This window comes from Xiphophorus hellerii, chromosome 9, assembly GCF_003331165.1.
Source record: "Xiphophorus hellerii strain 12219 chromosome 9, Xiphophorus_hellerii-4.1, whole genome shotgun sequence".
NCBI classification, from domain to species: Eukaryota; Metazoa; Chordata; class Actinopteri; order Cyprinodontiformes; family Poeciliidae; genus Xiphophorus; species Xiphophorus hellerii.
In genome coordinates this window covers 6,104,934-6,132,659 of record NC_045680.1, presented here as the reverse complement: position 1 = coordinate 6,132,659, position 27,726 = coordinate 6,104,934, and the positions used below count along the sequence as shown (strand labels likewise).

The window sequence follows — 27,726 nt, the reverse complement described above, 5'->3', positions numbered from 1 at the left end:
TGCCCCGATTCAAGTGAGTACCCTTGAGCATTTAGGGATTACCCTGGCCTGGGTAGTCTTCTGCCACACCGGTCCTTGGCCTAAAGGACATCCTATGAGGATCTTCGTTGCGCTACAAGGATATGCCAAGCTTATCCTCCGTCCCATCGTTCTCCACAAATGGGGGTTGGCTTCATCCCTTTTCGCTTGTTACTTGATGGGCCGTACCCGCATTAATTGGCGCAGGGGTGTTGTGGTCTGCCTATGGCTCATCACCGATACCACAGCCCTGATATTGGAATTGGTCCTTGGGGGCATGCAAGCCACACGAACCGCCCCATTTAAGATCCTCACAGCTATTCTAGAAGGGCTATTCGCAGTATCTATCCTCGTCTACTTAGCGCGCCAGGCCTTGTCTATCAAGGGTCGGGGACGGCGAATTTGGATGCAGAAATGGATAATTCTGGCTCTTTGGGCAACGGTTTGGGGGATCCTGGTGGTCCTCTCCTGGCTCCGTGAGACCTCGGACCTAGCCATTGTTGTATGGCTGATGACCTACGCGGCAATATTCCATGATTCAGCTCATGTCTATGATCGAGGTGAACCCGCTCCGGATCATGACATTCCGGCTCCTGTGATTAATTCACCTTGGCTCGCAAAATACGCCGGCACACGGGCTTAAATCAGCCTACTCTCTCAGCTTTCGCTTTTGCATTTTCGTCGTTGTAAGTACATGTTGTTAATCAATAACCACTGATCAACACCAAATTACTCGGCAATGCCTCCCAACTTTACATCTGTTGGATGGACGAATTGTGGCGGTGGGCGACTACCTTCCGCCTACACGTCCCGTGTCTCCAGATTTGTTTATCGACGTCGGAAGCCAAGCCAGCAGTGCGACTAACGAGAGAGGTACCCAAACTGAGAACCTCAGTTCATCTCCCCAAGCATGCCAGACTGAGGACATCCTTTCCCCTTCATCTCCATCACCAAGTGATATGGATTTCCAGGATCTGTTGGCAGAATTGGAAGGCTACTGCAACAACCCGTCCGCGCTGCCAGACTTTGGCATGGATTTGCCTTCGCCTCTGCAGCCTCCGCTGGAGCGTTCCGCCCTTTCCGTCTCAGGTGACACTACCCTTGACGACGATTTGGGTGCAGAACACTGGCTTTCTCCGCCATCCAATCTGTCGGAGTATGAGGTTGTGGACTCCTGGACACCTTCATCGTCTCCGGTTACCTGCTATGAGCGGGACATCCTCACTGCCACTTGTGGTGATGGACTTGATCTCTTTTGACTTTGGACTCTGTGTTTTCTGCGCGGCACCGTCCGATCTCATGGAGGGGGTGTCAAGAAAACTGGCATAAGGGTATGAGATCTTTCCAGGCACACGCAGAAAAAGATGCATAATGGCTTGGAAGAAATAAAGTAATCCTGTAGTTTGATTAAAAGTTAATTAAGTTGAATAAGTCTGAATAACATGAATATAAGTCTAACATGAATATAAGTCTAACATGAATATAAGTAATCACTCAATAACTTTTTGCAAAGCATCTCTGATTAATGATCTGTAATGATTTAAATATGTAATGATTATGTTAGTGATTGACAACAAGGAAAAGATGTGATTTATTGTCAATGAATATGAAGTTATAATCATCTGAAATCAATTTAACAACAAGTTGAATGTGTTTACTGAGTTTTAATAGATAAAGTGAGTTATAGAATATAGAGAAGACGAATGTGCAGTACAGCCCTGAAAACAGGAAATGTCGCAAGCAGTTCTGAACAGATGGCCAAGGAGCACAGGAAGAAAGGAGAAAGACGGGAAATTCCACTGTGGTCAGCAAGCAGGTTGAGAAATGGGGGGGACTTTTTCATGAGACGCAGCAGCCGTGCAGAAAGTCACGTAGGCCAAACCTTCCCATACACACACATGGTGAGGAGAGGCATAAAAAGGGGCTGAAAAGAGGAACCAACCGTTCCCAGTCCGGCGGCGCAGAAGAAGAGACAACACCTGCAATAACATGCAGGGGCAGATTGAAATACGGACCGCACTTCAGAACTACGGGAGAACTCAGACTTCACACCGCTAAGACAGGACTGGGTTCCATCGCCCCATCTCTGGTTCTTTATTCGACCGCTGGTCTCGTCTCAACCCAGCCTTTTCAAACTCTGCAACAAGACCTGGAGGAAGGACAAAGGTCCCTCAGGGATAAAGAACTGGGTTTTGCAAAAGGATTCAGACCCTTTCTGCTTTGCTTCCTTTCTGAGGAGGGCTTTTCCACACCAGGCAAAGACCTCAACCACGGATGCAAGAAATTCCTGTTGCCAAAAGATCCACCATCGTCTGGGTATGAGTTGAATCTGCTCATTGAAATTCTATTTCAGAACTTGCGACTTAACTCTTAGGGAAAGGAGACAGAGTAGTATGATTGTACATGTAAATTTTATTACACTGTTTTTGATCCATTTACGATTGATAATTGATTTGTATGTCGCATATCCCTGCTTAAGCTTGCTTAATAAATTTATACTACAAAATTCTAATGAGGTTGGTGGACATTGGAATTAATAGAGTCATTTAATCTTTGTCCAGTTCTTTTAATCAAGGTAAAACTAATGTACATGATTCCAGTAAATAGGAGGCTTCATAATTTCCTTTGGTGAGAGTAAATAATGACCCTGGGACTTACCTCTAAGTCACTAAACATAATCTAGCCGGTTCCAAGTGCAAGTTATGATTTAGAAAGTGGGCTACCGTTAACAGAAGTGGTTATTGGAATTATGCAGCTGCGAGGGCTACTCAGCTGATTGTTTCTTAACTGTAAAGGGTCATAACTTCTGGATTGGAGGTAGTTAGAGCTAGACGAGTCACTTTCGCTACCAGTTTAAATAGATTATCTCTTATAGAGTACTCTTAGGGTAATACCCAGGACTCAGAGATTTTCCGGACCTGTTAGACGGAGAACTGGTCAGTAGGCAGCCCTGGGGAGTAGTGAGGAGTGGGCGGGGCTGACTATTGCAGGATAACCAACAATCTAACAAATATTATTTATTTTAATAAAAACAGATGTAATTCTTTCATCTGTATGACTTAAATATTAATATAACACAAAACTAAAATGTTACATAAAATTTCAAAAAAATATTCTGACCTTTTCAGACTTTATCACATTTGGTCATATTATAACTATGATCTTTAACACACAGTTTTTTTGTTTGGGTTTTATTTAATATGCTAACACAAAATAGCATAATTGCTAAATGAAAGAAAAACAAGATGTGGTTTTAAATGTGTGTTTTTTTTAACAAATAAAAGTCTAAAAAGTGTAATATGCGTTTATTTTCAGCTCTTTTTATCAATATTTTAATTGACTTTTACTTCTTTTCTTATTTCATCAGCAGCTAAAAATAAACTTCCAGTTTGGACATGGAGCTTGAAATGTAATGTAGAAATAATTTTCATTTGCAATGTTGAACACACTGACATCAGGATAATTGTGATGTATGTTTCTGCTCCATTGTCTCCATAATTGTTTGCCCATTTCTCCTAGCAGCTTTTAGATATTTTTAAGTTCTGATTTGCTGTAAATTACTGATAAAAATAAAATACAGTTTAGTTTTTTGGCTTGTGTTTTTCCAGACTTCTCCGATGAACCCCATAGAGATCAAGAGCCAGAATTCAGGCACACGTATGGACCCCAAAATTTGCCCTGGAGACCCCAACTTCGTCGGTTTTATCAACAACAACGACATTTGGGTGACAAACACAGAGACTGGAGAAGAGAGGAGACTCACATTCTGCCACAAAGGTCCGGACTGGATCAGATTACATTTTGTTTCTTTATTAAATGTGTTACTTAAAGGTTTTTTTCATGTTTCTTTTTTTTGTTGCAGGTATTAATAACCCTAAAGACGATCCTAAATCAGCTGGGGTCGCCACGTTTGTCACTCAGGAAGAGTTTGATCGCTTCACTGGTTACTGGTGGTCTCCAGCTGCACGCGAAGGTAAATATCATGTTTTTGTTTTTTAATTTTTATTTAATGTTTTGATGGTTTGAGAACTGTAATTACAAATCAGTTTCAATTTATTTTTCTTATTTTTGGCAGGTATTTAGCGGTGAACAGTTTTCTATGTTAATCATAAATGCATCATTGAAAAGTTCATTTACTTTCATTTAAAATAGAGAAAATTATATCTAGATTTATAGAACAAATATTTTCTCTTAATTTTAATATATTATTCTGCTAATATTATGACTATATTTTCATAATTAAACAAACATTCTCGTAGTCTTGCCCAAATACTCTGTTGTACAACTAACAAAAAGAATGATTCAATGATTCAAATAAAAGCCTTTTTTTGAAGATATTTTCTCTTTTGATTTTTTTTGTTGTTTTAGAAAGAAAGCAAAGAAATTATGAAAATCGTATCTGAGATTCTAATTTTAGCCATAATCTTCAAAATAACCTGAAATTAAACCTGGAAATTCACTGCTCTAAGTGTAATCATTTTCAATCTGTTTTTAATCAAATTACTGAAATAAATTACCTTTTTAATGATTGCCTAATGTATTTCTATTTGTATTTTTCTTTGACTCAGAGCCTGATGGCGGTAAAACTCTGCAGATTGTGTATGAGGAGGTGGACGAGTCGAAGGTGGAGATCATCCATGTTCCATCTCCGGCTCTGGAGGAGCGGAAAACAGACGTCTACAGATACCCACGCGCAGGTACTAGGCCAAAAATAACTCAGTTTTATCAGATTAACTAACTTTCCTGTCTATTAACCAGATTCATAGACATGTTTTCATGTTTTATTTACACAAAGGAAAGACCGCCAGGTCAGAATCTAATTAACCAAGCACACAAGAAATACAAGACGTCTGTTTGGTACTTGATCAATGCTGTTTCTTGTTTTTACAAGGCGTCCATGCATCCTGAAAAAGCCTTAAATTCATGAATCTAAAATTAAGGCCTTCAAATGTCTTAAATTCATTAAAGAAAATGTTGGTCTTAAATTCATTAATCACAGATCTTAAATTTTGTTGTGGCTATTTAGGTTTTTTCTTATTGGACTTTTATATAAGTCAAAGGTTTGCAGACATCATCACTCACTGCATTCAAGGCTTTATTGCTACCAGTAACAAGCTGCTAATACTTGCTAGCTAGCTAGCCTTTTTTGCATCTGTCTTGAGTAAGTGTGAACTTATTGGTAGTGGGCTGGACACTACTTTGTTGCTACATGCATTCTGTGCAAACCTCCCCACCCCACCCCAAAAAAACAAAACATAGAAACTACTGGGGTTAAAGCTGCAGTATTTATCTTTTTTAAAAATTATATTTATTTTTACATATTTGTTGAACCTGTCACTGTGTTGTGGCAGTTTGGTATGAGACAAATAATCTGTGAAAAAAATCAAGCACCTCTGTTTTCTCCCAGTGCTAGCTAGAAACAACCAATCAGAGCAAGGAGGAGGAGCTTAGTGCTGTCAATCATGCCCATGTGCGCTACGATACAGCTTCTCCCCGTCAGCACAGCATGCTATGAATGCTCAGGCTAATTAGCATGGCCACAAATTATGGCATATAAACGGTTTTCTGTAATGGTGAGTTGTTTCTCCGTCATTAGCATATTTAGCAGCGAGTTCACTAGGTTGACCGACAGCGATAAGACCCTCCCCCTGGTTCTGATTGGTTGTTTTTGATGGCGATATTAGCACATGGAGTATCTGGAGGATGACGATATTTTCAGATCATTTGTCTCATGCACAAAAATGTAAACAAATATGTAAAAAAACATATTTTATAAAAGTTACGTACTGCAGCTTTAAGGCAGCAGAGAGCAATATGCCATTAAAACACAAAGCTGCTGCCAAGAAATGTTAGCAGGTTATGTAATCAAGTTTAATTCATTTTCAGGCAGTAACAATCCTGAAATCACTTTGAAGATAGCTGAAATCAGGGCAGACAGTGTTGGAAAGGTGAGTCCTCATTACATTGTAAGTTTAACCTAGAAGTCCAGATGAAGTTTCAACTGATGTGACGTCGTTTTCTTCTCAGATCGTCAGCACGCAGGAGAAAGTGTTGCCTGTTCCGTTTAACTGCCTGTTTCCCAACATCGAGTACATCACTAGAGCCGGATGGACAAAAGACGGCCGATAGTAAGTCTGTAAAACTCAACCATAGCTCAGTTTGCTACACGGTTTAAGCTAAGCTTCCTGCTGCGAGTCACGGCTCTTCCTCTCCGTTTCTGTCAGCGCGTGGGCGGTCATGATGGACCGACGGCAGCAGAACCTTCAGCTAGTCCTGCTTCCTCCGGCGCTTTTCATCCCGGCTCAACAGGACGAAGCGAAAAGACGGGAGAGCCTGGAGGCTCTGGGCGACTCGGTCCATCCCTTCATCATCTACAGAGAAACCAGCGACATCTGGATCAATGTGAGCTCCTCATCACCGTTTTGTCTCAGACTGTCTTACAGCGGCATTGTAGAAAATTAAACGTTGCTTAAAGGAATTCAAAGCAACTAAAGTACCATGAGTATTATACATTAACTTTTCTGTCACACTTAAAAGGCTTAGATCAGAGATCTGCAACCTTTGAATGAGACATTTTGCCTCTTTCCAAGTCCAGATGAATAAAACTTGTTTAGAGCCACAATCTTTTGAATTTTATATATTTTGATAAATATCTACTAAAGAACAATCGTTCTATTTCTGTTTTTAGATTTTAAAATAGAGATGCAACATTTTTTGCAATAGCGTGAACAGATGCATTTTATTCTCTTCATCTTTGTGAGAAATATAACTTTATTTTATTTCTTACACTTGAAATCGAATTTAAAAATCTTTTTCAGCCGAATAAAGCTGATTTCTGATTCTGAAAATGTAGAATGTTTCCAAACTAATGACAAAAAGAAAGGAGAAATAGATTTAAAAATATTAGTTCAAAGAACCATGGGGCGTGCTGTGGTGGCGCAGGGGTTTAGCACGCCCCACGTTTGGAGGCCTTTGTCCTCGACGCGGACGTCGCGGGTTCGACTCCCGGTCCCGACGACCTTTACCGCATGTCTTCCCCCCTCTCCTCACCCTCTTTCCCGTCTGCCTACTGTGGAAAAAATACGAGCCATTAGCGCCGCAAAAACTCTTCAGAGAAAAAAAAAAGAACCATAATTTTATTTCTGCTTTTAGATTTTAAACATTTTTGGGTATAATGAAGTGGATGGATACATTTTCTTCTATATGAGGGTCTGCAGCTCCTGAAATACAATGGTTCTTAACAAAAAGTAATACGTTTTGAATTTGTTATTATATCTAATAACAAATTCAGATTTAAAATTTTTGTAAGTTTGTTTGATTAAATAATTGCAGTAAATTTTCACAAAATAATGACCCAAAAGAGCCAGTAATGTTTTTTAACTACTTTTTTCTCTTTTTTATGATTAATTTATACATTTTTAGTCAGAAATCAGTTTTATTGGACAAAATTGTGCTCCCAAACAATAATATTGCCTTCGATTTCAAGTGGAGGAAATAAAATAGTTTTTTAAAACAGCATTTTTCTCTTACCTTAGAAGAAAACGTTTTCATCTATCTTATTGCAAAAAAAACTCCATCTCTCCTTATTTTAAAGTATGAAACAAAAATAAAATAATAGTTCTTTGAATATACAGCAGATGTTTATCAAAAAACAGTCTATTCATATCTGTAAACCCTCCAATGTGTCTGAATTAAAACGAGTGACGAATATTCATCCACAGTGATGTCACAGACACTCATTTGAAAACAACCGTTAGTTTTTATTTAGGTTGTCAGATGTTAAAATGTGTTGATTTGAAGAATTTAATGGTAACAAACGGGCAAAAATCGAATAAATCCACATAAACATCCCTGTTTGTGTTGCAGGTGCACGACATCTTCCATCCTTTCCTCCAAACGTCTGATGACGAGTTCACCTTCATCACAGTAAACGAGTCTAAAACGGGCTACTGCCATTTGTATAAGATCACCTCAGTGTTACAGCGGGGCAAATACAACTGGGCCAAAGGATACACTCACTCTGAAGGTAACGCCTCAGAAACATGTTGAAGAAGAAACATTTACGTTGTAATATTCAGTTTAAATATTACATTTTCTTCCACCAGGTGATTTCAAGTGTCCAGTTAAAGAGGAGGTGACGGTGACCAGTGGGGAGTGGGAGGTGCTGGCCAATCACGGAGCAAAGGTGAAGCTTCACCCCAGTTAAACTTTTAGTAAACATCTCAAGCTTTTACAGCTAATAAAGTCAATATTTCCCTGTGACAAGGAAAGCTATTTGTACAAACTTGGGTTATCAGTTAATGAGTTAATCTAAAGTTGATTAACTGATAAGCAGCTGTTTCCTTAAAAAGTGCATAATAGTTTAGCAATTTAAACTATAATAAATTCAAAATAAACTCTTTTCTTTTCTCTCATTATTAAACTTGGACATATTTCTCAAACAAATAAAACATGAACCTATTAGGTTGCTCAGTAGAAAAAAAAACTTCATCCATCAAGACATTTAAGCGGCGCCCTCTGCTGGATGGCGACCAAACTGCAACACAGCCTGAAGGTCTGAGCGGACGTTATTAGTTAGTCGACTGAATGAAATTTAATCTATTAAACTATTTATTGACAGTTAATTGTAAGTTGATTGTTTGTTAGAATCCCTAGTGGAAACATTTTTTCTCTAATGGCCTGTGAAATATAAGCAAGTGTCTTCTCAAAGAGACCTTTCCAATCTGTAAATTGATGTAAATAATAATGAAATCTAATCTAGATTAAAAGGACAAAGCTCTTTCCTCATAAACTCTGGATGTTCTTGTCTGATTTTTGGTGCAGCGTTCTTGCAGCCCTCAGATTTGGGTCGACGAGGCGGCGAAGCTGGTTTACTTCCAGGGAACCAAAGACTCTCCTCTGGAGCATCACCTGTACGTGGTGAGCTACGAGACGCCGGGGGAAATCGTCAGACTCACCAAACCCGGATTCTCCCACAGCTGCTCCGTGAGCCAGGTACCGATTGACACAAACTCCTCTGAGTTATCTAGTTTACGTTTCCTGCTTGGGGTTTGAATTAAGTAATATTTTAGCTGTTAATTTAGGTTATTAAATGTTTAATTTGAAGGAAAATTCAGAAGTAGCGTTCTCTGATCTCTGCTTCATTAAACGGTTAAACATATTTCTGTTTGGTTCCTGTGTAGATTAATTATAGATAGAGCTGGGTGATAAATCAATTTTATTTATTAATCAGATTTATGGTTTTTGACAATTAAATTTTTGGAAAATCGTGAATCTTTTGGCTTCCATAGTTCAGAATGATGTCAGCTCTCCTAGGGTCGGCATCTTGTTTGCATCTTTTAATCTTGATAATGAAATATAAAGGCCAGGCTAGGAAGTTTCATTTTAATTATGAGAATAAAGACATAATATCACAAGAATAAAGTTAGGCGAATTGAGTAGTAATTTTATGAAAACTTCAACACAAAAATAGCAAAAGATTTAACTGGGGAATGTTGAGCATTTTGTGAAGTTATAAGTTTGTATCCGTTTTACAGATAAGGAAATAATTCATGTCAGTATCAAATTATTATCACAGGATTTTGAAATGATTGAGCAACGACTGAGTTTTACTTGAAGAAAATCACACGGACTGAGCTGGTCACATCTCTGGAAATGCTTTTATAATTCTAGAAACGTTTTTCTCATAAACATTTTTTCTTGTAATTTTAAGACGTTCTTCTGGTAAAAATGTGCCTTTGTTCTGCTAATATTATAACTGTATTCTCATAATTAAAAAAAAAAATTCTATAACCAGGCTCCGTTGTACAACTCAGAGCAGATGATTGAAATTAAAGCCACTTTTTGAGATTAGCAATATCTTTTTCTTAGAAAAGAAAACAAGAAAAAATGATTAAAATCAGATGTGTATGAAAAAATCTGATTTTATTTTAATATCGCCCAGAACTAATTATTGATTTCTTCATAAATCTGAGATGTTATGGGTGATTAATTTAGCCTTTTCCTTCTTTCTCCACACAGACCTTTGACATGTTTATTAGCCATTACAGCAGTTTGACCACCGCTCCCTGTGTTCACATCTATAAGCTGGTCGGGGACGGCGACCCGCTGCACAAAGAACCTCAGTTCTGGGCCAGCATGATGGAGTCTTCTGGTACTGCTTTGTATCTTAAACTAATTTAATTATGGTTAATAATTCACCTCAAACATAATGCACGGATTATATTCATGGCAGATGTTGCTATGTGACAGAAGTTTAATTTCCTGTGTTTTGTTTTTAGCGTACCACTTTGATGCTCCGCCTCCAGAAATCTTTAGCTTCACTGGGAAGTCGGGCTTTAAGCTGTACGGCATGTTGTACAAACCAAACAACCTGGTGGCTGGAAGGAAGCATCCCACTGTTGTTTTTGTCTACGGTGGTCCTCAGGTTTGATCTCTTCCACTTTAAAATAAACATTACAATCAACAGAACAAAGAAGGGCTCCTTTGTAATCTACACAGCTAGTCTGAAATATTAATATGTGGCCAGAACAAAGAAAAGGCTACATGTAAAGTGAAGAAGACCAATCAGATCTAATTTTTTTCTTGGTTTCTCCACAAATTAATACTAGATTATTCCTGTCAGATGACTTTCAACTGTTTGTGCAGCACATTTTAGTAAAGCGACGCTGATTAAGGCTAAGCTAAAATATGTCGTAGAATTAACCCTTTGCTCTCCCTCCAGGTGCAGCTGGTGAATAACTCCTATAAAGGAGTGAAGTACCTGCGGCTAAGCACGCTGGCTTGCCTGGGTTACGTGGTGCTGGTCATCGACGGGCGGGGATCCTGCCAGCGAGGACTCAAGTTTGAAGGAGCTGTGAAGGACAAAATGGTGCCTTCAGAAACCACAACTAATGATTATTTTAGTAATCGATTAATTGATTATTTTAACCATTAATCAGATAAAGTTAATCATTTAAGTCTTTTTATTGAAATTGAAATATGGAAATAAATAATTCTGTTCCTTTTTTAAATAAGAAAATAAACATTTTAGTGCATAAACTTCAACACTTCCTGTGTACTTGATAATTTGTAGCCAAGAAATTTGAAAATCTTAGTCTTTTCTGCTCGACCTAAAATCTATGCATTGTAGGGCTAATCTGTGGATTATCTTTTGGATTAGCCAATTAATAAATGAATACCAAAATGGATTTTTTATATTTGTTTTACAGAATTTGAACCAGATGAAGCAAAAAATAACTTGCGTAGAGTTCTGGGAAGAACATATTTACAAACAAAGGATGTTTTTTAAAAATCTTAAATGCTAAATATATATAGTGTTGTACACTTTTTTTTATTAACCAATCAATAATTGGATTTCAAATGGTACTTAATAGGGATTTTTTTACAAAATATGAGCCAGGTGAAACTAAAACTATGCCACTTGAGGAGTTCTGGGTAAAACATATTTACAGAAAAATAATGTTTTTTATGTTAAATGTAGATTGTATATATATATATATATATATATATATATATATTTATATAGTTTGGCATAATCACTGTGTTATTCTTTCAGCAAATGGCTTTTTTTTTTTGTCATTCTGATCACTAATTTTGTTGACGATTAATCTGATTAATCGTTTCAGCCCTAGTAAATCATTACTTAACATCAAATTTAGAGATTTGTTTTTAAAAAATTACACCAATTAATCTGTTCCCAGTGTTCTGTGTAGAAAATTAGATTTGAACGAGAATGGTGAGGATGACCGGTTCTTCTTTATCCAGGGTCTGGTGGAGATTGACGACCAGGTGGAGGGTTTGCACTACATTGCTGACAAGTATAAGTTTGTGGACCTGAGCCGCGTCGCCATCCACGGCTGGTCGTACGGAGGATTTCTCTCCCTCATGGGCCTCATCCACCGACCGGACATATTTAAGGTGACAGCAGAAAATGAGAAACGCTTAGCCTCTACTGTCAGATGTGTCATTGTAACTTGTGTTTCTCTAATTGACCCAGGATCAATCAGACATAATTTCAGGTTCATTTTGTGTGTCGATCAGGTCGCCGTCGCCGGAGCGCCGGTGACGCTGTGGATGGCGTACGACACCGGCTACACAGAGCGATATCTGGACACGCCGGAAAAAAACCAGAAGGGATATGAAGCGTGCTCCGTCGCTCTGCACGTCGACAAACTTCCCAACGAGTGAGACCTCCGAATAAAAGAACAATTCACGCTTTCGTAAACATCTTTTACCTGACAAAAACAGATTATATTGATGCCTAAGCCTCAACCAGGGAGCATTTTTGCCCTCAAAACTGATGAATCTTGAATGAACTGTTTATTGGTTTGCACATTCTGTAGGTTTTTCATTAACTGATTAAACATTTTTATAAAATTTTGAAAATACATTAAAAGATCCAAATAGACAGCTCAGTTCCTATTTTAAATAAGAAAATTAACATTTCATTGCCTGCAATGTCATAATATTCCTCAAGTGAACATTTGATCATTTGTAGCAAATGATGCGTCTGCAGCTAAAAAAATACTCAACATGTGAAAAGCTACAAACTTATCAATACGGCTGATTGTTGATTTATTTTTTGATTATCTGACTAATAATTGGACAGCAAAAGGAACCTAATAGGAGATTTTTTTACAAACTTTGAATGAGGTGAAGCTAAAACTATGTCACTAGTTTCTGGGTAGAACATATTTACAGACCAGGAAGGCTTTTTATGTTAAATATAATCTGTATTTATTGTTTCAATATGTTTTATTCTGTTAAACAGACTTTTTTGAGTCTGTTTGCTCCAGTTAATGATTAATCAATGACTAAATTAGTTGGTGATTATTTTAATAGACAATTAATCACAATTAATCAGATTAATCGCTTCAGGAATCGACCAAAACTTACTAACATAGATTTAGCCATTTTGAATGTATAAAGAGATTTTTTTTAGATTTCAATTAGTCTGTTCATTCACTTTTCACAGAAAATATTTTATTTTGCAAGTTTTCTTGAGGTTGGCTTGACAATTAAATAAATCTGATGTTTGTTTTATATTACCAGCATTCAACTAAGTGGCGACCGCTGCTGCTAATAAGTCTGTGAATGTAAATAAATAAAAATGGCCGACACGTATCTCTGTGCGCCTTGCAGGCCGAACCGACTGCTGATCCTTCACGGGTTTCTAGACGAGAATGTTCACTTTTTCCACACCAACTTCCTGGTGTCTCAGCTCATCCGAGCAGGAAAGCCGTACAGCCTTCAGGTACGTTGATGAAACCTGCGCTGATGTTTGGCTGGAAAAAAGATTTTTAACTGAACTGAACTGAACTGATCAGTTCGGTTCTGATCTGATGAACTGATCAGTTCAGTTCATCTGCAACATCTGGAATCTGATGATTGGATTCTTCAGGCCTGGATGTTTTTGAAAAAGCAAAAGATTCTGGAAATAGATTGGATTCATTGACCTGTTGTCTAAATGTTGCATCCATCCATTCATCCATTCATCCATTCATCCATCCATCTGTTCATCTATTTATCCAGTTTGTTTTTTTACCAGTTTGACGTTGGGAGCCTGATTTTAACAAAATATCCAATGTAAATTTGTAGCAAACATGAATAATTTGAGTTTTGAATTTAGTAGATGTTTGTCCTTGTTGTGTAGAGACTCATTATTTATCAGTATTTAGTTGCTTTTTTTAGCTTTGCACAGATTTTGTGTTAGAACGCTAAGAAGTCCAAAAAGATTTCAGAGCCACATTTTAACTTTTACATTTTATATTTTAACGTTTCATTTTGATAGAGTTGGTCTTGAATTTGTTTTGGTTGTTAAACTTGACCTGTGCAGTACGGTCAGATGAAGGAACACATTTAAAAAAAAAAGTTTTATTCAGATTTTTCAAATAAACAAAAAACACAAAAATAACAAAACAGAAATGGTACAAAATAACTTGAGATCATTTATTGATTGATTGATTACAATCTTGTTGAGCTAGAATGTCCAAAATGGCTGCCAGATATTTCGAAAATATTCGTTTTCTCCTTGTGCATCAAACGCATCATTTAATGTATTTTTTTTCCTGTTTCTCCAGATTTATCCCAACGAACGCCACAGCATCAGGTGTCCGGAGTCCGGAGAGCACTACGAGATTAGTCTGCTGCACTTCCTGCAGCAGAACCTCTGATAAGCCTTTCCACGCGCACTAACCTTCCCTTCCTTCCTGCCTCTCTTTTCTCACGCTCAGCATTTATCCAAACCTGCTTCTCCACTTTACTTGACTTTATGATCAGCTGAATGCAATCTGCTTCGAACCTCATCACACCTGCAGAGCTGTTCGCCAGTCTTAAAGTCCCAGCAGCATTTTCAGCATCAAAATATTGCTGGGATATCAGATGTTTTGTTGCCTTTCATGTTTAATTCAGCAGTAAAGTGAACGGTTGTGTTAATCTCTGGCGCCAGCAGAGGTCGCTGTTCACCCAGATCATGAAACGAAGCCTTTTTATTTTCTTTGTGCTGAAATCCAGCAACAGGAGTAAATTTTGATGTTTAAAATGCTGCCTTATGTACTTTCATTAGCAATGCAACAAAATATACATGTGGACCATTTACAACAATGTTTTGACTTATTGGGGTTTTTGGTGCCATTTAATTAAGCAACTCATTTCTGTGAATCAAAACTCACTTTTCTGTCTCTGAATACAAACTGGTGTGATTTCAACACCCGCGGTTGCACACTTTATCGTGTTTTGCTATGAGATTTGTGTCTTATGCCTGTTACAGGTTGTTTTTTATGCAGTTATTCCAGAAAAAATATATGAATTCCACATTTTTCTTAGGTAGTACTATTTAAAAAAATCTTTTAGAAATGTTGGGAGTTACCTGGGACCTGTTCATGATCGCTTGCTTTAACTTCCTGAAGAGCTTTCCTTTCTCCTGCTGCTGAGGACTTTTTGCACAATACATTATATTTACCTTTGTGCCAAGAAGCTGACCTGAACGATGATGTTTGAGACAACTGAGGTGCCTTGCAAGAGTTTAGGAGCACCTGCTCACATTGAAAATAAATCAGGGAATCAGTCAGAAGACTCAACGCCTTGTTATCATCTGCTGACCTTAATCGTTATAAATGTACTCTGTTATTGAAGAAATAAACTGAAGTGAACAATCTTTTTTCTTTCCCCCCAAATCCTGCAAAGTGGTCTTTATTTTATGTTTTTGTAAGCTTTCAGTTTGTATCCATTCTTAAAAGATTAAACTGCACACATCTTCACACCTTCCCAATAGCTTTTGTATTAGTTATATAATATTCACATGTTGTAATGGACCCTGTAATAACTGCGTACTGCTCTATGATGGCCTGTTTTTCAGATTTTAAATGACACTGATGTTAAAGGCTGAGTGTCGTTTGTGTGACTTGAAAACCTCAACATGAACTTTTAATAAATATGAGTATAATTGAACCCAGATAGTCACATATACTATAAAAAACATGTAACTTTTTATTCCTTTCTGACACTAAATCAAACCAACCTGGTCAGGTTTTGGGTTGTTTAAGATTGCAACTTTCTTTTTTATTTACTTAGTAACTTTTCTGCAAGATACGACCTTTAAGTAAACAATTTCTTAATATTGATAAGATAAAAACTACTAGTTTCACTGCCAGATTATTTCACTTATAAACATATTTTTCACATGTTATAAGTGAAATAATCTGGAAGTGAAACTAGTATTTTTATCTGTAAGAGGGAAATATTGACTTAAAACAAGCATCTATAAATTGCTGAAAAGTTACTTGTAAGTTTAGTCTTATTTCAGGTATAATAAGATGTTTACAGAAGAAATTAACAAAAAAATACTTTTGTGTTTTTGCAGTAAAAATATAGGGAATTAAATCCAGTGGCTTCTAATATTAAAGTTTTTACTCTACAGAAAAAATAATAAACACCTGAACAAAAGTTAACACATAAATAAACCATTTGCTTTGTTTTCTGCTGCCAAACCTTTTAGAAAACCAAACCATAGTTTTCTTTTTGTTTTCTGTCTGGTTTCTACTCTGAATTTCAGCCTGTTTGGTTTGGATTAAATATTAAAAAGTCTAGTGTTCCTATTGGAATGCACCTTATTTAACAAAAACTATTTTACGTTAAAACATTGCAGTAAAAGAGTTTAAACTTTCCAGCATTATTTAAAGAACATCTTATAAATGCACTGAAAAAAGAGAATGGGGGAAATGGGTTTATTTGTCACATGTAATTAAAGTTTGTCAGACTTAATAAAATCACTTGTGACCAGTTAACAGAATATATTTAAGTTAAATCACGTGTTGGTTTTTTTTGTGTACATCATGAATGACTCAGAAAATAACTTCCAGCTTTTATTTTCCATGTTCATTTTTATTTATAGAAATAAAAAAGCATTTGAAACTGTAATCAAATGAGTAAAAAAAACAACGTATTAAATAAGCAAAACGTAATTAAAGGAAATACATAACGTATAATAAAAAGTTCCCTCACAAAGGGGAATAAAGTCCCAGTCAACATGACTGAACGTTTCAGCTCAGACTCATTTTCCTCGTATGCATTGCATAGAAATACCAGGCGCTCAGTGCATCAGCAGACATTAGTAAGGTGCGTTGTCAGCGTCTTTTCAGGCCGTCAGTAGTTAAAGACCCAGATGTTCTCTGGGTTGAAGTGACTTTAGTCTTATTGCGTCTTCGAAACCGGAGCGATTTTCAGGAGAGTGGAGCTGAGTGGGCCCAGTCGTCCCTGAAACGTGGCCCGTCTTCCCCCGTGGCGCTGAGGGAACTTCCCGTTGAGATTTGACTCTCCGCAGCTGCTAAACCACCAACCGCCTGGGGAAAAACACAGATGGACAATCGTGTTTAGCTTAAATCGTTGGGCCTATTGGAGCAACTTTTAATCTGGATTCTGAGACGGTTTTGTACCTGAGAGCAGCTCGGCGCAGTTGGCGTCCGCAGCGAGGTCGTTGTCCCTGTCGGCTGTGGAGAAGGGAAGTCCGGACGCTCCGGTGGACTCGATTCCCTCCTGAACGCCAGACGAAGGGTCAAGGTCAAGGTGCAGAGCGAACTGCCTCTCCTCTCCGTCAACCTGGAACCGGTAGCGAGCCGCCTGGCGCCGCCCGGCCTCGTCAGACAGCTCGACGTGAAGGACGTACTGGCCTTGCTTGGAAATGGAGTGGATGTGGTCCAAACCGAGCCAGAACTCTCCTGGGAGATCAAAAATTTAAAATTACGTTTAGTTTTTGAATTTTGGAAAATTCTGACCTTTCTTTACATTAAAATTTCCAAAACTCACCGTTGAGGTCGCCGAATCCTTTCCTGTAGCTCTCCCAAAGCTGGTTGAAGTTCTGAGATCCATCCTGGCGTTTCTGGATCACTGTCCAGCCGCCATCTGCAGAAAAAACCAGAAAACAAATCAGTTTTTCCCCTCCTTTTTTTAATTTGTGAAAATATCTTCTGATAAATCTCAGAAATGGGAGTGAAGAAACTCACCTGGAGTCATTTGACAGAGAACGTTGAAGGGTTTTGAGTTGTCGGGCTGAATCATGTAGACGCCGCTGACTGACTGTCCCTGTGCAAACAGATCCTGACAATCTCTGGCCAACCCTGCAAACAAAACACATGAATCAGACTTTGTATTTTAACTCCATTTTGTCCGTAAGTCACATTTAACAGCCTTGTTTTTGTTTTTCTGTTTAACGTTGCTGCCCTTTCTTCTGAACTTTGCTCTGTTTCTGAACGACTGCGAGTCAAACATCATAACTTAAAGTGCAAAGGTGAACTGTTTGGTTATGTCTTTTTACAACCCATTAATAGCTGTTCCACTGCAAAAACACAAAATCTTAAGCATTTTTGATCTTGTTTCAAATGAAAATAAATCACAATTAACATTGCAGCAGCATATAGGAGCTAGTTTAGATCAAATAATTCCTTGATATTGATTAAGTGGAAGATTATTTCACTTATAACAAGACACTTTGTTATGAGTGGAATTATAAACAAGCCTTAAATCTTGCTGAAGCGTTATTTATAAGTTGGTTTTATTTCAGGTGTATCAACTTGTTTGCATTAGGAACTAAACCAAAATACTTGGTAATACTTTGTTTTTTTGGTGTGATTTAATTAAAATCTGCTCGTTAGATTTACTGTATTGTTTTGTTTGTTTTTCCAGGAGGAGTGAGTTTTGTTTGTTTTTCCAGGAGGAGTGAGTTTTGTTTGTTTTTCCAGGAGGAGTGAGTTTTGTTTGTTTTTCCAGGAGGAGTGAGTTTTCACTAATGTTTTTTTTTAACGAGCTGAGACTGTAAAAAGTTACCTGCTTGGTTGAGCTCTGCCTCGCCTTTCAGCGCTCTCTCTTCGTCTCGTCGTCTGTGGGATTTCACTCTCTTATGCGCAACCTTCAGAAGAACAATCAGTGAAAGATTAAAAAACATTCCGGTGTTTGTTTGACGTCACTAAGTCGCAGGTTTGCTTCCAGGCGTCTCACCTTGTTCTGCAGGGCCTGCAGGTGCAGACTCTGTTTCTCCAGCTTGTCTTGTTGCTGCCTGATTTTCTCCACCAGCTGATCGATTCGTCGGTTCTGAGCCACCATCAGCCTCTGGACGAGGGGAAAAAACGCTCAGCTTCAAACTGCTTTACAAAAATCAACTTTTGAAGCGTTGAAGCTTTAATCCAACTCACCTGGATGAATGAAACTCTCTCGTGTTCGCTGTCGTTGCCGTCCTTCGTCGGCTCCGTCAGAACCTCCTCCAGTCGGTCCATCCTGGACGTCATGACCTCCGCCTGCCTCTTCACCTCGCCGACCTCCAGCTTCACCTCCTCTCCCAGTTGGGAGAGCAGCCTGTACGTCCCCTGCGCCTCCTTGCTCTGGGTCATCAGCGCCTCGCCCTGCTGCTCCTGCCTCCTCTCCAGCTCCGCCAGCGTGCCGTTGACGGCCCTCAGCCGGCCGTTCACGTCTCTCATCTGAGCCTTGGTCTTGTCCACATGCTCCTTCAGGCCCTGGCCGAGCTGCAGGAGGCCGTGGGCCACGACGTTCACGTCGTCCCAGGAGGCGTGCTTCTCCCGGCGGGTTCTGTCCGACGGGAAGCCGGCGCCGGCGTGGACCAGGACGCTCAGGAGGAGGACGGTGACCTGGGGCATCTTCATGATTCTGGTCTTTGGGTTGTTTTGAAATCAGCGCTTCTTTGCGTCGGGCTCGAGTCTCTTCAGTCGTCTGCTGGTGCATGGCTTCATGAGGTTTTTATAGCTCTGAGCTGCAGCAGGCGGCGCCTGATTGGCTGCTTGGAGGCGGAGGAGGAGGAGGAGGAGGAGGAGACGCAGGAAGGACGGAGGAGGGGAAAAACGTTCATAGTGCGGAGCTCGGCTGTGATGCAACTAAACATTAGAATTTCCAGTTGCGATGTAGACCAAACTTTGGTTATTTTTATGCTTTTCAGGTGAATACATTACTTTGTTCTGCATTCATAGAGGCTAGACAAAAAAGTGTTACATACTACATTTTGAAAGAATAAGGAAAACAGTGAAATGTGAGTTTCAGGGCTGCAAAAGCACAAAATCTTACCAAGTACTAAGATATTTGCTATAGACCAAAAATAAGACAAAACCAACTTAACAGTAACTTTGCAGCAGGATATAGGGCTAGTTTTAAATCAATTTTTCCCTGATATTGATAAAAAGTAATAGTTCCACTTATAACATGTTGAAATATTTTGTCATAAGTGAAATTATCTGGCACTTTTTAATCGGTATTAGGAAATATTTGACTCAAAAATCAATTAAATGCTAATTTATTGTCTTATTTCAAGTGAACTAACATGTTAGCCAGGAGATAATTGACCAAAAATACAAGATTTTGTGTTTTGAGGTGCAATGGTAATTTTAGTTATCGTTTATTCTGACAATTAATGGGATTTTTAAAAAATGAGTAATTTAATTTTATTTAAGTTGTTTATACAATATTAGAAATCTGTTAAAAGATGCAAAGAAATAATTAAATTCAATAATTAAAAATGAGCAATTTCTTCCCTAAATCCAATAAAATAGCATTAATTTAGCTTATAGCAAACGAAGCATCTGCAGCTAAATATAACATCATTACAGTTGGCTTATTATGTTTTTCTGTTTTTAATTATTAACTGAATAATATTGTTTTACAGAATTTTAACCTGGTGAAACTAAAACTTTTACATTTGAGGATTTTTTTTTATCTTAAATGCTAAATGTAGATATTTTAAACATTTTCAACAAAATGTCTTTTGAGTCATTTCCTCTACTTAACAACTAATCAATTACTAAATTAGTTGGTGATCTCCATAATTTATAATTTAGCAGCCTTGTGTTGGAAGTTAAAACAATTGACCTTTAACCTTTAGCCTATATTTCATGCATCTGACTTTCTTAGACACTCGCGTTAACATCCATCAGACTCTGCAGAGTGGAAACGGCGCAGAGCGAGAAAAGCAGGGGAACATTTTCCAGTTTGTGTGAGAAGTGGGGGAAAGTTCAACCCTGAGGCATTTTTACTCACTGGTTCCTGACAATGAAAATCCTACACACACACACACACACACACACACCCACACACACACACCCCCACACGAGGCGTGCGTTGTCCCGACTGACAGAAAATGCTGAGGCATGCATGCTTTGTGTTCTGGCAAGTCGTAACTGGACTACGTCTTTACTCACCATGACTGAACGCTCAACTGACAAGATTAAACCAGCGTAGCTTTAGCAAGTCAATATTTGAGTTTAAGGTAGATTTAGTTCTGCTGATCATCTTTAAAGGGACACAAAGGCTGATCTGAATTTCACAAGATGTTTGTATCAAATCAGAGGATCAAATGATCCTCTGCTTGGAGGCGGAGGAGGAGGAGGATCAAATGATCCTCTGAAATCAGAGGATCCTCTGATCCTCTGATTTGAGTTTTACGAAATTAGAGTTTGAGTTTTACGAAAGTTTGAGTTTTATGAAAGTTTGAGTTTTACGAAAGTTTGAATTTTACGAAATTAGAATCCCAGTGGTTAACAGTTTCATGCTAAAATGTGACTTTCATGAAGCATATTATGTTCCAAAACATCCTTCTTAAAATCTCAATTTAGAAATTTAAATTAAAGTGAAGTCACTTGTAGTCAGAAAAGGTTTTCTGTTGCTTATTTCTAAGTCAAGTCAGGAAGAGTGGGTACCCCAACATGGCCAACCGTACACCAGAGATCTCTCCACTTTCAGCTTTGAATATTTTGATTTGGTTGTTTTTTTTAATTATTTACCATTGTTGACTGTCTGTATTTTTACACTGCATTTACACCAATCCTGTTTGGTCTGCTTTAGTCAAACTCTAGTTCATTTGTCTTGAACACATGTCAAACTCAAGGCTCTGGTCCAAATCTGGCCCACCAGAGCTTTTTGTGTGGCCCTCAAGACTCCAGACTCTAAATTACACCAATTGGTCCATCCAGTTTTATGATTGTGGAAATTCACATAAAATCAGCAGATCCCACATTCTTTCCTGCTAATTTATAACTAAGTTTATTGCAAATTGTCCGCAAAAATGGTCAAAAACATTGGGTTTACTGACCACTAACTCCCACCTGTAGGTTTCAGTATTTTGTACTGGAACTCAGTGTTTCTGCGGCCTTGCAGTTTCCTGGGAGTTTCTTCCAGATTTGTGGTACGTAGATGCTGAATGCTGGACAGAAAACTAGTGTAAAAACGTTAAGAACAATTGATTTGAAACTCTTTAAAGCAAAACTGAAACAAAAGAATGATGACTCATGACTTTGGCACAGGACTGTAGTTTTAAAACTAATCTGATAAAACAAAAACACGGCGGGAGACGCCTGTTATTGAATTGTTTCTTTATTGTACCTACAAGCTAAGTCGTATTTTCGGTGATGAATTTTACGAAGGTGTCAGAGTCTTGGTTTGCAGGGTGGAGGAAGGTTTTGTTTTCACGTTGGGAAAACTTTGCCGGTGTTCCAGAGCACGTAGCGCTGCGTGCTGCAGTCCCGCACGTACGTCCTCGAACCTGCTGCCCCCGTCAGGCAGCGCTCCAAATGGCTCCAGTCTGAGCAGGATTCACTTTTCCTATCCCAGCTGCGTCAGGACACAATGTTCGACTCGCATTACCAGGCTGAGTTTGGAGCCTGGGCTCAGCTGCAGCAGCTGTTTCCTGCCAGGGCTGCGGTACCGCTGGGGATGTGGAGGAATCAGCAGGACTGGACTTTCTGCCCTGGTTCTGCCTCTGGCCAACAGAGCGTCTGAAAATCATTAAACCAAACCTGGATGCTGTAAAGTCGTCTCTGGTTATATAAAGGTTTTTTTTTTGTTGTTTTTTTTGTCCGGAGTTAAACGTGTGGATCTTTAACCTTTTTTTTTAGCTCATCATCGCCAGGCATCTGGTTGGCTTTATGTGGAAACTTCAAATAAATGGTTGAGTGAAACTTTGCCAGGAAAAGAAAATGTTGGCTGAAACAAGAGAATCCGCTTCAGCTTTCCTAATCAGACTTGTTACAAAATACTATTGCAAAGCTAACATGTTTTTGATGATATTTGCACCAAAATAGATCTTTTCTCCTTTTATCTTCGCCAAATAAATCAAATTTATTCTGACTGGACAGAAAACATTGAGGACTTTGATTAGAATATTTAAATGTTTTACATACTTCAAACAATTTTATTGATAGGAGTTCAGTATATTATGGAAAGTTGCTGCAAATCCGTCATTCTACCACCACCATGTTTTACTGTAAGTATGTTTTACTGAAATGCTGCATTTCATGGATGCAGTCATGAACATTTTCCTCATCTGGGATGATTGAAGCCAGGAGAGCTTCAGATTTTGTTCTGGATACGCCGTCCAGTCGCTCTTGGAGTGATTTTGGTCCACCACCCACTTCCAGGAGCGTTTACCACTGTCCCAAAGCTGTTTGTTTCTGATCTGTTTTTTAAATTTCTGGGTTTGACGTCAGACCCTAAGTAATAGCGCTCTAGTTAAGAAGTCAGAATTTCAACATGGCTCTTACCTAGCTCTTACACACACATACTTTCCATAAGCAAACATCACTTTTAATTTGTTCAGTTTAGAGTTGCAGGCGCAACATGTAACATTGATTTTTAGATGCACTCTTATATGTCTGTCATGTAAAATAAACATGTTTTCACCGCATTTTACTGCTGTTGATGCGAGGAGCGGCCATATTGAAACGCAAAGTCCTAACTGGGTTCAGTCAGAGTTGCTCCCAGTTTCCCAGTGGGAAATTTGACTTCGGAGGCCATTCCAGTTGATCTGGGAAGTTGGGATTTCCCAGCTCTGAGTACAACTGGAATGCAGCAAAATTCACCCGCTCTTTGGTTACCTAGCAACGGCCTGTTGAGTAACTTGTGGTCACCTAGCAACAAGCTGACGAGTAACTTCAGCTTGTTGCTAGGTTGAAGCAGTTTAAGGTTTTGCTTCAGTGCCTCATAACTGCTTAAAAATAAAAAATAAACAGCGTGCAGTGAAAACTGGGGATAAACAGTTCAAGTTGGCAGTATTTCAAATATTTAAAACAAAAACTAATCAATAATTATTCATATTGACTGATGTGAAACCTTGATCCTGTGATACGTTTTTCAGCCGTATCACCACGCCCTATTGATCAGTTATCTCTTAATTTAACAAGACGAATGATGACTTTTATTTAAAGGCTGTCAGGTTCATTCAGATAGTGTTTTTCAGTAGATCTATGAAGTCATTTGGAAACTTATCTTGTATATTTACTCTGCTTATCTTTGTCCCAATGAAAATGTGATTATCTGAAACATTAAGGGTGCGACAAATACTTCTCCAAAGCACTGAACAACTAAACCTCAGATCTGTTTATTAATGGGCAACGTTGTGCTTTGTAGATTGGATCTGACGTGCAGAGCGATACACACACACACACACACACACACACACTCCAGGATTACAAGATCCGGACAGGTGCCTGCAGAACGTGCACTGCTCGTTGTAAACAATGGACCACGTCTGTCTGTTAAAACACTGAGTGACTCATTTCCTCCTTTCCACAGGAGGAAGTTTCAGTTTTCTCAGGTCACCGCTTTGAGTTTTCAGCCTCTGTTTGGTTTTATTTCAAATTCCATGTGGTTTATTGTGTCATAATTTATCAGTTTATCAGTTTTTAAGCTCAAAACAACTACGACTACACTCACATCAGGCAAATGCGACACAAGTTATATTCTTTGGTCCGTATGTGACATATATCCCACTTTTTATGGCAGTCTGAACGGCCAATTCTGATCTGTTCACCCCCCAAAAAATTAAAAAATCCGATTTTTCAGATCTGAATGATGATGCTGCATTTTATTCAACTTTTATGTGATTAATGTGAGACATTGGTCATAATTCTGCACCAGAAGAAGCCGGATTGGATGTAAACAATGGCTGAAAAAAATTAAGAAAAAATGATTAAGAATGAAGAGAATCACTTCACAATCCCAACACTTTGAGTCAATGCTCCACGAAACGCTGCTTTTTATTAGTTTCCTTCACCTTGTTACAATTTTGTAACATTGTCATCTGCCATCGTTGAGTAAAACTTGATGCATAGATTACATTATTGCTTTTGTAAACAATGCGCTGCTTTGTGACGTCAACGTTCTTCTGCGTACCCTGGTCACTTTGTAAATTAACACAGAAGTCTGATTGCAGTCTCATCATTTGAATAGAATAGAAAAATATCCTTTATTGGACCACAATGGGTACAAAAATTCAGTGGTATATAAACAATCTGATTTCAGCAAAAACTTGGCATGCTTTGTGAACGTCGCCTTAATTATCGCCATACAAGGAAAAAGGTGTCAGATTTGTTTTCTTTGGCATATTGGTGCAAACATTTATAAGCAGAAATAAATTAAAATGATTAAAAACTGACAGCAGAATATTATAAATGTATGCAAATCATAACATAAGCAGAAAACAAAATGAAACCAGAATGTTCCAGATTTGGTTTCACAAGCGATGACCCAACTTCCCATGGATCTCGGTTTAATGTTTCTGTGTCAAAGTTCAAATGTAGATAGAGAATTATTTAGGCCTACATTTAAAGATAAAATATTTATAACACAACCACAGATGGCTTCTCTATCACCGCTCTGGGTGACACTGACTGATGAAATGTGAACTGATTCTACAGCTTATCTCAGAGTTTATAAACCAAACGCCGGTGGAGTCGGTCTCCTGTTCGTAGAACGTCCTGAAACATTCCTGAAATGCCTGTGATTCATGATGGGAGGGCTGCACAGATTACAGCAACACAGCATGTTCCCTCACGCAAATGGGCACGCATGTGTCTCCACAGAGCGATGGACGTGTTTTACAGAAACCAGTGGATTAGTGTGTGAAAGGTCGGGCTGCTGTTGCGTGTCTGGTATGTTGCATCAGCCCCATGAACCATGTTTGGGATCAGGCGTGCACAGCTGTGGGCCGCATGCAATGAGACCCAGAGTTACAGAAACGAACGCACAGAGGGGCCGCTGACTGATCGGAGTATTTTTAACTCCTGCTGGGACCTTTGACCTCTGGTTCTAAGAGTTATTGGTTACTTCACAGAGCAACCACCAGAATGGGGGAAAGGGAAACAAGATGGAGGAGAAGTTGCTAAAACTCCAAAATACATCTAGGTAGATCTCGGTAACAAAAAGGTTGATTTATCTCAGTAAATTAGTTCCAAAAGTGAATATTACATAGTTTAACTCCTGAGTGATAAATTTCCTACTGCGGCTATTAAAGCAATACGTAAAAAAAGGAAAAAATTTAATTATGATTGTAAAGTTGCAGGAGAATAAAATCATAGTATAAAGTTAAAATAATACGAGATTATATTATGAGAACAAAGTCGTTAATATTATGACTTTATTCCCATAATATCATGGCTTTAATCCTGTAATTTTACTTTTATTAATTTCTTAGTGTGGCCATAATAGCTTTGTGGTAAATTATCTTTTACTCTGGATTATAGCTAATGAAAACTCAAAATTTTATTCCTCCATTCACTCAAATGTGTGTCTAACTCGAGACCCGGATCATTCGGGTCAAATTTGGCCCAAAACAACCATTTCTATGGTAAAGAGCCAGAGTGTTGCTCTGGGCTCCTGTGTCCAGGAGGGGCACCAACATATTTTTTAATGTTGAAAGTAAATTTTGCGTTTTATTCAATGAAGTCCAGTATAAAGTTTCCACAGTCGGTGATGATTTATGCTGCCATTTTATCTGGTTCACTGGGTTTTATCAAGCCCAAAAAGCTCCAGACCACTAGGGGGAGTCAGGAGTAGGTAAACTACATAAATATGCTGCTGTTAACATTGTAAATGACTGCATGTTTGAAAAAGATATGAGGTATAACACACCTCCTCTTTCTTAATTGTGGATTTCTTCTAGAAATCCCATTAAACCACCATCTTTACTGATGGCCTTGTCCCGTGTGAGCTCTCTCTCTCTGTGTGTGTGTGTGTGTGTCTTGAACCCAGGTTAACTGGGCCACATGCACAGACTCAAACCACTGTGCCACCAAAGCGCCCAACACATGCATCACTCGAACTTCTACAAATACTATGTTACTTGACATAAGATCTAAAAAACCATGCAATGACCTGGACTTGAACCCAGGATGCATGTGTCCAAAGCACAGACACTATCCGTTGTGCCAACCAAGCAACTGACAACTAATGCATCCAAACTTCTACAAATACCACTACATAGGTTTGGCTTAAAAAATTCTGATACCAGGTAATAAGCTGGACTCAAACCCAGGATGCATGTGTCCAAAACACAGACTCTATCCATTGTGCCAACCAAGCAACTGATTGATTCGAACTTGTACAAATACCGCTACGTAGGTTTTGCTTGGACTTGAATCCAGGGTCAATGTTTTTGAAAGTATAGACAAAAACCACAGTTCCAAACAAGCAACCAATTTCTTACGTGATTGAACTTGTACAAATACAACAAGGTAGGGTTTCATATAAAAGTTTAACACCATGCCAGGGCCTCTTCATGTGTGGAAGACCACAGGATTTTTATTCAATCTCCATGGGGATTTCCCATCACCCATTGCTTCCTCTAAAAGAATATAGCTATTCTATTCGTCCGGTGAATAAGAATCTATTTGAGATGGAGTTTCCTATTAAAACAATCATATAGAACATGAGGTAATTCTTTTCATTTTTAATCAAGATATTAATGAAACCTTTATAAACATTAGACCACACGCCTTTGAAAACAATAAATACTGTAGGATTATTTGTTTTTGACAGAAACTCAGGAGGCTCCTTTACCTTCTTCATTAGGCTGAAGAAGTTGATCCAGAGTTAAGTGAATCCTGTAAACTTTGCTGTGCAGCGTTAGCTTGAACTGGTAGCGACAAATATTTACAAGCCACCGTCTTCTTACTTCAGGATCCCTTGGAAATCCATGAAAACTTAAAAGCCCATTATATTAGGAAGAAAGCAATATTAATAGTATGGTTTTATTTTCGTCTGAAATAACACTTTGTCTTTTCTAGCTGTCATGGTAACTCAAAGCAGAAAAAAGAAAAGATTTGAAATTATGTATTGACAGGATTCAATTATTGTGGAGAAAGTTATATTGGTGAGAAAACATTACTATCTAAATCTTTATTGAAGTTCAAAACAAAAGAAGGTACACATTGTACAACAGCT

General features: G+C 38.4%; 2 protein-coding genes across 6 annotated transcripts in view; one reads left to right on the top strand and one right to left on the bottom strand.

The window, feature by feature from the left end:
- The window catches only part of LOC116726181 (dipeptidyl peptidase 9-like), a 37,775-nt gene extending 22,491 nt beyond the window's left edge, over positions 1–15,284 (top strand). For all 5 annotated transcript variants that reach the window (XM_032572779.1, XM_032572781.1, XM_032572780.1 and 2 more), the window contains 16 exons: positions 3,627–3,795; positions 3,881–3,991; positions 4,587–4,715; positions 5,905–5,966; positions 6,046–6,146; positions 6,243–6,420; positions 7,885–8,044; positions 8,124–8,203; positions 8,842–9,012; positions 10,039–10,171; positions 10,299–10,444; positions 10,742–10,888; positions 11,785–11,937; positions 12,061–12,203; positions 13,162–13,273; positions 14,100–15,284. In XM_032572779.1, coding sequence (XP_032428670.1) covers positions 3,627–3,795; positions 3,881–3,991; positions 4,587–4,715; positions 5,905–5,966; positions 6,046–6,146; positions 6,243–6,420; positions 7,885–8,044; positions 8,124–8,203; positions 8,842–9,012; positions 10,039–10,171; positions 10,299–10,444; positions 10,742–10,888; positions 11,785–11,937; positions 12,061–12,203; positions 13,162–13,273; positions 14,100–14,192 — 2,088 coding nt within the window. In that variant the 3' untranslated portion in view covers positions 14,193–15,284. The remainder of the gene's footprint in view (positions 1–3,626; positions 3,796–3,880; positions 3,992–4,586; positions 4,716–5,904; positions 5,967–6,045; positions 6,147–6,242; positions 6,421–7,884; positions 8,045–8,123; positions 8,204–8,841; positions 9,013–10,038; positions 10,172–10,298; positions 10,445–10,741; positions 10,889–11,784; positions 11,938–12,060; positions 12,204–13,161; positions 13,274–14,099) is intronic.
- Positions 15,285–16,335: 1,051 nt separating this feature from the next.
- On the bottom strand, positions 16,336–19,250 carry LOC116726185 (angiopoietin-related protein 4-like). Its single transcript, XM_032572788.1, has 7 exons — positions 18,705–19,250; positions 18,511–18,621; positions 18,340–18,421; positions 17,520–17,633; positions 17,323–17,418; positions 16,953–17,234; positions 16,336–16,859 (listed from the first exon to the last, which is right to left on the bottom strand). Exons 1-7 carry the CDS (start codon positions 19,167–19,169, stop codon positions 16,711–16,713), a joined length of 1,299 nt encoding a protein of 432 aa, XP_032428679.1. The 5' UTR covers positions 19,170–19,250; the 3' UTR covers positions 16,336–16,710.
- Positions 19,251–27,726: the final 8,476 nt, after the last annotated feature.